Source organism: Macrobrachium nipponense, chromosome 1, assembly GCF_015104395.2.
Source record: "Macrobrachium nipponense isolate FS-2020 chromosome 1, ASM1510439v2, whole genome shotgun sequence".
Lineage (NCBI taxonomy): Eukaryota > Metazoa > Arthropoda > Malacostraca > Decapoda > Palaemonidae > Macrobrachium > Macrobrachium nipponense.
The window spans coordinates 113732109-113742108 of NC_087200.1; the positions used below are offsets into that span (position 1 = coordinate 113732109).

Consider the following 10000-nt stretch of genomic DNA (forward strand, 5'->3'; position numbering starts at 1 on the left):
TTTTCCAGTCCTTGGAAAATATCTAATTGAAATCTTGGTCTAATGATTAACTGACGAATTATTTTCCGGTCCTTGGAAAATATCTGATTGAAATCTTGGTCTAATGATTAATTAACTTATTATTTTCTGGTCCTTGGAAAATATATGATTGAAATCTTGGTCTAAGATTAACTGACGGATTATTTTCTGGTCCTTGGAAAATATCTGATTGAAATCTTGGTCAAATGATTAACTGACGAAATATTTTCCTGTCCTTGGAAAATATCTGATTGAAATCTTGGTCTAATGATTAACTAACGGATTATTTTCCGATCCTTGGAAAATATCTGATTGAAATCTTGGTCTAATGATTAATTAACTTATTATTTTCTGGTCCTTGGAAAATATCTGATTGGAATCTTGGTCTAATGATTAATTAACTGTCATGCGCAGATGCATTACGAAAGTGATTGAAGTGTATAAACGACTTCTCTCCTGTCTTACATTTACCATAACCATACTATGTAATTGTGTAACACACGACTGTAATCCGCAACCTGCCGCCGTTAACTTGCCATATCAGTGTGTCCGGAAATATACAGCCAACTCGGTAACTTGACATTCCCCTTAATGTGATGACTAATTTTCATGGCTGAGATAAGGACGTTTAATCATTTCAGTTAACGTGAAGAAGTCATTCGTGTGATACGAAAAGTGGTTATTGTTAGGGGATAGGATGTTGACTGCCATCCGTTTTAGTTGTTTCCCTAATAAATAAACAATGTGTAGTAGAATGAATGTGCGCTGCCTAAGTATGTATTTATGCATATTCTATGTTTGGCTTTGGGACCTAAACTTCCCTTTTCTAGAAAAGGCTTCTTTGAGAGATTACGTACGCTATCAGGGTCCCTGTTTCTTAGTCCCTAAGCTATCTCAGCTGCCACAGTTCCTTGCTCTACGCTTGACGATTAATATGTAATCATTGTCTCAGTTCTTCGGCTCTGCCCGAACATTTAATTGGCCATGACATTTATCAGATGTGAGAACACACACGATTTATATATATATATATATATATATATATATATATATATATATATATATATATATATATATATATATATATATATATATATATATATATATATATATATATATATATATATATATATATATATATATATATCTATATATATATATATATATATATATATATATATATATATATATATATATATATATATATACACATACATATGTGTGTATATATATATAATTGTGTAATTTTTGGACAATATATCAGTATATTTTATTTAATAAATGCAGCTATGTAATTTCATTTAATAGTCAAACATCCTAAAGAATAATAGTAATAGCAATGATGTTAGAAAATGGTCAGGAGCCCTTACAAAAAACAAAAATGAGAAAATCGGGGCTACTAACCTAACGTTGTAGAGGCCTTCCTCTCCTTAGCGAGGACGAACCTCAGCTTCGACTTATGCGGTTGTGCCTTCTTTTTCGGCGACCCTTGACCGTCTTCCTCTGTTCCGTTGGTCGTCTTGCAGATGTTATTACAGTTGTAAGTGTTTGGAGACTGCTGATTAGCCGTTGGCCCTGTCGTGGTGTTGGGAGGGTGGACCTTGCCATTCGTCTCGCAGAGTGACCACCGAGACCCCATTGTTGACCCAGCTGATGCCGTTGTGGATAATGAGGAACTGCAAACGACTAAGCTGGTTGGCACCTGGGTCAAAGACGAAGTGAAACATTTATAAATATACATAACGAGAAAAAGTATATGAATGTTGGAAATGAATTTCATTAACGTTGAGCACCGGCAGAATTTGTATAGTGTGAAATTCAGATGAAATGAAGTGAAAAAAACCTTAGATAAGTTTACTGAGATATCTATGAATAGGTTAAGGTAGGGAATTTCTTTATTGTTAATTACGAAGCCGAATCTAGAACTAATCAACAGCAATAGACGTTATTTTAATATATTTATTGGTTGGTTCCATGTGATTTTTTTTCCGCCACTTAGAGACTCAGGTTCATAAAGAATTATGAAACTGAGTGTCAGATAATATTATTGTTTGAAGATTTATCCAGACAACTGATTGAGCTTTTGATTGAACTGGCATCGTATAAACTGCAGCTGCTACGAGACTCACTTTACGTACAAAATTGAAACTTGTGCAACGTACATATAGTAAAATAGTTGGTCAATTTTCGAAATAAAACACGTTACCTCATAAATGCCAAAGGCTGTAAATAAATAAGTAATTAGTTGTTGGCCACATTTTATACATTACCAAGCATTTTTGCCTATATACGAGACTTGTGTTATTAGCTTAGTTTTAACTTCATGTAATACAAATTTTGATACTGCTGGTAACGATGCAGTATTAAAAATATAGATTTAAATTACGTTAGCTAAGCTAATAACACAAGTCTAGTTTCTGTGCTAAGATGCTTGGTAATGTTTAAAATGTGGCCAACAACTAATTATTTATTTCTTTATTTATATTTCTTGTCCTGGACATTCATGATTTTTTTTCTTTTTTGCCTTTGGGGCGTATTGTGGGGTCTCTTCCAATGTAAAATATTCATTAGAAGTAAAGGTCATCAGAGGAGATGTGATCATAAATAATGCTGTTGAATAAATGTGTTGAACAATTTGAAAAACGTTTACATCATCCCATATCAGAAATTTCATAAGTTATTCATCAAGACATAAAGAACATTTTCCCAACAGGTTACGTATCTGTTATTTCATAAATAATTCCCTGCCAATTACGCTTTGTGTCTGCATTGTATTTGCAACATTTGCTTGATACTGGTAATGCTTTTATGTTATCTATTTAATACTGTGTGTGTCTGTCAAAAACAAAGAAAGCTGAAACAACGGCGATAAATTGTTACTAAAACTGTAAACATTACCAACAGGGAAACGGAGGATTTGTTCAATATGTGTTTATTGAGTCAGGGAAATGGACGTGATTGCCCTTCCCCTTTCCATATTTAAAAAAAAACAAGAGCAGAGCAAACTAAAATATATCCAAGGTTACAGAAGATTTTGAGGATGGTTCTCTCTCTCTCTCTCTCTCTCTCTCTCTCTCTCTCTCTCTCTCTCTCTTTACAAAAAACTGCAAATTTCAGCAGCTCTCTCTCTCTCTCTCTCTCTCTCTCTCTCTCTCCACGGAAGCTGAACTTTCCACCAGCTCTCTCTCTCTCGGTCTGTGTTGACAATTTTTCCCTGAATAGAAAGAAAAAATAAAGTTTTTCACCGTTAAATTATGACTGTTATTATTATTCTTTGTTTTCTGATAGCTCTGTGTTCGTGCAGTATATTTTTGAAGCTCAATACCCTTCCCTGTAGTAAGCTACTGTCTTTTATTCCTATATTTTCCGATCTCGTGATGAGGGTGTCGCGTATTGTTTTCCTAATTCAATTGCGAGCAAAATCCAACTTTGGAAGGGGAGATCATTTTCTTCTGTGTTCGTCTCAGATGTTGCAGTGTAATGCAATTAAGAGCTACCCTTTACCGTGTTAATTTACTCGCATCAGACAAACCATAATTTCGCACTTTGGGTGCATTCTGTATATTTAAACAATAATTCTTTTATACCGAGTACTGACTACTACTGCTACTATTATTATTATTATTTTTTTCCTTCTATTTATTTATTTATTTATTTTTTATTTTTTTGGTCTATCAAAGTCATCTAATTCGACTGGGTGGTTTTTATAGTGTGGGGTTCCAGGTTGCATCTTGCCTCTTTAGGAGTCCATCACTTTTCTCACTATGTGCGCTGTTTCTGGTAGCATGCTCTTCTGCATGAGTCCTGTAGCTACTTCGTCATCTAATTTTTCCCTATTCCTTTTCAGGGATCTTGGGATCGTGCCTAGTGTTCCTATGATTATAGGTACAACTTCCACTATTGATACTTATCAATTTTTTCTCTCTCTTTCTCATCTACCGTGGTGTCCCATGGTATTGCAACTTCAATGAGTGTTAAATTTCTTCTTGATTTTGTCAATCAATGTCATTGGCATATATCATTCTATCTGTTCTGATACCATAGTCCCAGAGGATCTTTGCCTGATCGTTTTGTACCACTCTCCTTGGTTGGTGTTTGTGCCACTGTTACTGCAAGCTAGCTGGTGTTTCCTCCAGTGGAGGGCTTTTGCCACTGAATCCTCTTTTCATGCACTCCTTAGCCACTGCCTTCGGTGATTTTCAGATATTACCCCTGTTCTCTGCACATGTTGACACAGTCCTCTCCCTCCTTGGGTGTAGTGCTTTGTGTAGTGTCATGTGTTTCTTAGTTTTCTGGTCTATGATACTGGTACTGCCCATGTGTTCTGATCGTCCCCTTCATCTCTTTATGTTTTATATCCTCTTTTATTATTCCCAGGTATTTGTGTCCTGTCTCATCTATGTGTTTGATGTTATTCCCATCTGGTAGCTTTATCCTTTCAGTCCTTGTCACTTTGCCTTTTATAATGTTGACCAAGGCACATTTTTCTATTACAAACTCCATCCTGATGTCCTCAGATACAGTCCTTACAGTCTGGATTAGGATATCTATTTACTTGATGCTCTTACCATACAGCTTGATGTCGTCCATGAACATCAGATGTTTAATTCTGTTGCCTCCTTTCTTGAGTTGGTACCCAACATCCATCTTCTCCAGTACTTTTGTCATGGGGATCATGGCTACTACGAAGAGTTGTGGGGACAGTGAGTCGCCTTGAAAGATCCGTCTACTGATGTTAACCTCAGCTAGTCTTATCGCAGAGCTTGTAAGTACTGCTCATGTAGTGTTTGATCTTATGTGCTTTATTTCTATTTTCAGATCTTGATACTTATCCATTTTTCCCTCTCTTTCTCTTCAACTCTGGTGTCCCATGGTATGCGACATCAATGAGTGATACTTTCTTCTTGACTTTGTCAATCAACGTCATGTCTGGTCTGTTTGCACGTATCACCCTATCCGTTCTGATGCCATAGTCCCAGAGGATCTTTGCGTGATCGTTTTCTATCACTCCCTCAGGTTGGTGCTTGTACCACTTATTACTGCAAGGTAGCTGATGTTTCTTGCACAGGCTCCAGTGGAGGGCTTTTGCCACTGAATCGTGCCTCTTTTTGTACTGGTTCTGTTCAAGTGCCGGGCATTCGCTTGCTATGTGGTTTATGGTTTCATTTTTCGTATTGCACTTCCTACATATGGGAGAGATGTTATTTCCGTCTATCGTTCTTTGAACATATCTGGTTCTTAGGGCCTGATCTTGTGCCGCTGTTATCATTCCTTCAGTTTCCTTCTTTAGCTCTCCCCTTTGTAGCCATTGCCACGTGTCATCGCTGGCTAGTTCTTTAGTCTGTCTCATGTATTGTCCTTGCATTGGTTTGTTGTGCCAGTCCTCTGTTCTGTCTGTCATTCTCCTGTCTCTGTATATTTCTGGGTCTTCGTCTACTTTTATTAGTCGTTCTTCCCATGCACTCTTTAGCCACTCGTCTTCACTGGTTTTCAGATATTGCCCCAGTGCTCAGTTCTCGATGTTGACGCAGTCCTCTATACTTAGTAGTACCTCTCCCTCCTTCCTTTCGTGTTATGTATAGTCTGTCCTCATTTGCTCTTGGGTGTAGTGCTTTGTGTATTGTCATATGTTTCCTGGCTTTCTGATCTATGCTGCGGAGTTCTGCCTTCGTCCATTCCACTATTCCTGCGCTGTATCTGATTACTGGCACTGCCCATGTATCATATTTCCGGCGTTGAGTTTTGACTTGAGTATCGCCTTGAGTCTCTGCATATATTCTTTCCTGATCGTGTCCTTCATCTCTTGGGGTTTTATATCCCCTCCTTCCATTATTCCCAGGTATTTGTATCCTGTCTCATCTATGTTTTTGATGTTGCTCCCATCTGGTTGCTTTATCCCTTCAGTTCTCGTTACTTTGCCTTTTTGTATGTTGACTGAGGCGCATTTTTCTATTCCAAAACTCCATCCTGATGTCCCCAGATACAATCCTTACAGTCTGGATTAGGGTATCTATTTCCTGATGCTCTTACCATACAGCTTGATGTCGTCCATGAACATCAGATGGTTGATTCTGTTGCCTCTTTTCTTGAGTTGGTACCCGGCATCATCTTCTGTTAGTACTTTTGTCATTGGGAATCATGGCTACTACGAAGAGTAGTGGGGACAGTGAGTCGCCCTGGAAGATCCCTCTCCTGATATTAACCTCTGCTAGTCTTATTCCAGAGCTTGTAAGTATTGTATTCCAGTTGCGCATTGTATTTTTGAGGAAGCTGATGGTGTTTTCCTTTGCCCCATATATTTTTAGGCATTCTATTAGCCATGTGTGTGGTATAAATGTCGAAGGCTTTCTTATAGTCTATCCATGCCATGCTTAGGTTGGTTTTCCTTCTCCTACTATTCTTCATTACCATTTTGTCTATCAGGAGCTGGTCTTTTGTGCCCCTACACTTCCTTCTGCAGCCTTTCTGTTGGTGGGGGATGGTGTTTGTCTCCTCTAGGTAATTGTATAGCCTTTCACTGATGATACCTGTTAGTAACTTCCACATTATTGGTAGGCAGGTGATAGGCCTGTAGTTACTGACCATATTTCCCTTACTCTTGTCTTTTTGTACAAAAGACAAGATTATTATTATTATTATTATTATTATTATTATTATTATTATTATTATTATTATTATTATTATTATTAATCAAAGTGGACAAATATCAGCTTCTAAATTTTCCACTTATCCTAAATTAGAATGAAACGCTCACATTTGTAAAAATTGAAAATGCAGAGAGGATTTTGATTAAGATAAATGAAATTCACATAAATTTATAAGTATATAAACATCAAAATAAATAAAAAACTTTAAAAAAGAAAAATAGTGCATTAAGGTAGCGATGCACCCTCTCTCACAGCCAGTGCATAAATGGGTTCTACATAATTTGATTCACTTGTTTTTGCGTATTTCCTCCTGTTTAATAAGTACTGTATTTCGCAGAATATTATTTCTGTTCTTTAGTGCATTAAGCAATGACGTAATTTGTGAGATTAGCGTATCTAATTCTCAGATAAATCAATCTAGGTTCCCCTTGAAAGAATGCTTAATGGTTTATTTGGGACTAGCAGCTTTTTGGAAAATACTAAATTAAAAAAAAGAGTTAGGTAATTTGTGAAACTCTCTCTCTCTCTCTCTCTCTCTCTCTCTCTCTCTCTCTCTCTCTCTCTCTCTCTCTGTTTTATTTATTCCCTCTCTTCCTCTACTCTCCCGCTTCCATGACTGTAAGTAACCGTATCGGAATTAGATTTTCCCCATCTGTAGAGCAACAGATACATGGCGAATTTATCTCTCTCTCTCTCTCTCTCTCTCTCTCTCTCTCTCTCTCTCTCTCTCTCTCTCTCTCTCTCTCAAAATTTGTATCTTCACTGAACTTTGCTGAGCGAACATTTCCCATCAGCTCGCTGATACGAAAATAATAATACTATTGCTGTACTTTGATCTTTTTCCCAGTAATATTACTTCTACAGTTGTCTTGAAGTCAAATAGGACATTATTGTTACCCTTGGAAACCATCAAGAACTTAGTTCGTGTCGGTTTTTCTTTGGCTTTTCTTTCTGAAGCCATAAAATATCTTATATTTAATTTGGTTTTTAACAGTTTCCAGAGTACATTATAAAGTTAAATGTTGTTTCATATTGCTTTTCAGTATAGAGAATGTATCAACACGGAAAACATTTTCAGTACTATTCTTTCAAATAGAGCCTAAACCTTTTTTATTCTGATTTCAGTGTTCGTGTTATTATTTCTTTCTTAATCATTTATTAACCTTCTTCTTATAATTACGAAAAATTTCTTTGATTAGTGGGGAAAAGTGACACATTACCTTTAATCAGCCCATCATCTACGAAATTTTCAAGGTCAGATGCACAGTAATGTTCGTCCACAGCAGAGGTGCCTTATCCACAAAATGAAACTAGTAAAGATTCATGCTCGACTCCGGAAATCTAAACGTTTATTTAATTAGCTGATTTTGTACCACGCTACTACTAGTTTTTCGTACTCAGACAACCTCTACTCAAAGATTCATAATATCTGTCGATATTGACTATGGGTATCAGTAACCTATGTATATAATGTTTCTAAGGCGCCCTGCATCAGTTGATCATTTCTTTTACCTTTGCTGAAAAAGTGTTCGACTGGTTGAATGGCCGCAGGTCTTTGATTCTAGACTAAGTGGTTTGAAGTGGGGTTTTATTTTTACAATGGTTTATTATTGCATTGTTTCGACCATTGTTTTAATGAGCTATATTCAGTTATGGAATACTTTTCCATATAAAAATGTTTTTTGCAGTTTATATGGGTTCTGATATACAGAAGTCAGAGTCAGCGAGCGCAGTCTCTTTTGTAGGTACACGTGCTTATATTGTGGTTCATTTCTGCATATATTTATATGTTTTTTATTATTAAAGTTTTATGTCTTATTTATTTGTGTCTAAGTACAAAACCTGAAATCAATATGCACATGTATAGCACTCGATATTAACTTAAACCTCTCTTGATGAATCTGTGGTCAAAGTCACTAGTGGTACGTCATTATTTTTAAACCAGGCAGAGGTTCGAATCCTACTGGTAACGAAGTATTATCAGTTGTAATTCTTCTTGGGTGTAAGTTATTTCCGTGGTATAGTGAACTGGGTTTAAGCAATATTTGTGACTTAATATTCTTGAATATAAATAATGTAATAGAATATATGACAAAAAATTCATAATTAGCCACGTGTTACAAACTTCCTAATCAGCTGTCATGGTAGGGATAATGCTTACTAGAGCAGAGTTGACATAGAGTAATCTGGATATTGAACTGTATTTGAATGTGTGTGTATATATATATATATATATATATATATATATATATATATATATATATATATATATATATATATATATATATGTGTGTGTGTGTGTGTGTGTGTGTGTGTGTGTGTGTGTGTGTGTATCTATAAATTAAGCTACAAATGTCCTTTAATATCCTTTGAAATAATATAATTTCATATATGTTACCCGACAGGGTATTTTTAACTTGATAGTAGCTAAGTATCGTCGTGTTGTTGATCGAGCCATTCCCGAGTTCTTGTCTTCCGTTGGTTCGCTCGCACGAGATGACGAACTTAGTATCAACAAAAGAATTCCCCTCGGTTAACATATATATATATATATATATATATATTATATATATATATATATATATATATATATATATATATATTATATTATTTCCAAGCTAGAGCGGATTCAATATTAAGAAACAATTGTAGCTTAATGCTTGTATATGAATCACGGTGATATGATCAAACTGATAATCTATCTTATATTACATCCATATATATAGGTATATAAATAATTATATATCTATAATAATATAGAAGATTATATATATATATAATATATATATGATATATATATAGATATATATGTATATATATACACTAACATTAAGCTACAAATATTTAACATCCAGTTTGGCTGTCTCGGAAATAATACCGATGGGAATTATAAATGATAAGTAGTTCGTCACTTGTCGGATTCACTTCACCGACAAGACAAACTTCCACCTTCAGTTGTGATTACTCAACCATTTGGCTGTCAAGGGAGGGGACAAACCATATTTACCTCCTTTTATTATATCCTAGGTAAAGCCAATTTGACATTACGTGTCATTTGCAGGTTAATGTTGTGAATATAAAAATGTCGCGGCAATGAGATAAAAATTCGTTTACACACACACGCACACGGCATATATATATATATATAGTATATATTATTATTAATATTATAATATATATATATATATATATATATATGTGTGTGTGTGTGTGTGTGTGTGTCTGTGTGTGTGTGTGTGTGTGTGTGTGTGTGTGTGTGTATGTGTGGCAATAACTGTTGAAGTTATAAGGCACAGGGCATTGGGCGTGTAGTTCTACCGTACATATAATGTTTC

General features: G+C 35.5%; 1 protein-coding gene across 8 annotated transcripts in view; it reads right to left on the reverse strand.

Moving 5' to 3' along the window:
* The window catches only part of LOC135219569 (5-hydroxytryptamine receptor 1-like), a 313078-nt gene that overhangs the window by 14944 nt on the left and 288134 nt on the right, over positions 1-10000 (reverse strand). For all 8 annotated transcript variants that reach the window (XM_064256443.1, XM_064256444.1, XM_064256439.1 and 5 more), the window contains one exon: positions 1423-1720. In XM_064256443.1, the coding sequence (XP_064112513.1) occupies positions 1423-1720 (298 nt within the window). The remainder of the gene's footprint in view (positions 1-1422; positions 1721-10000) is intronic.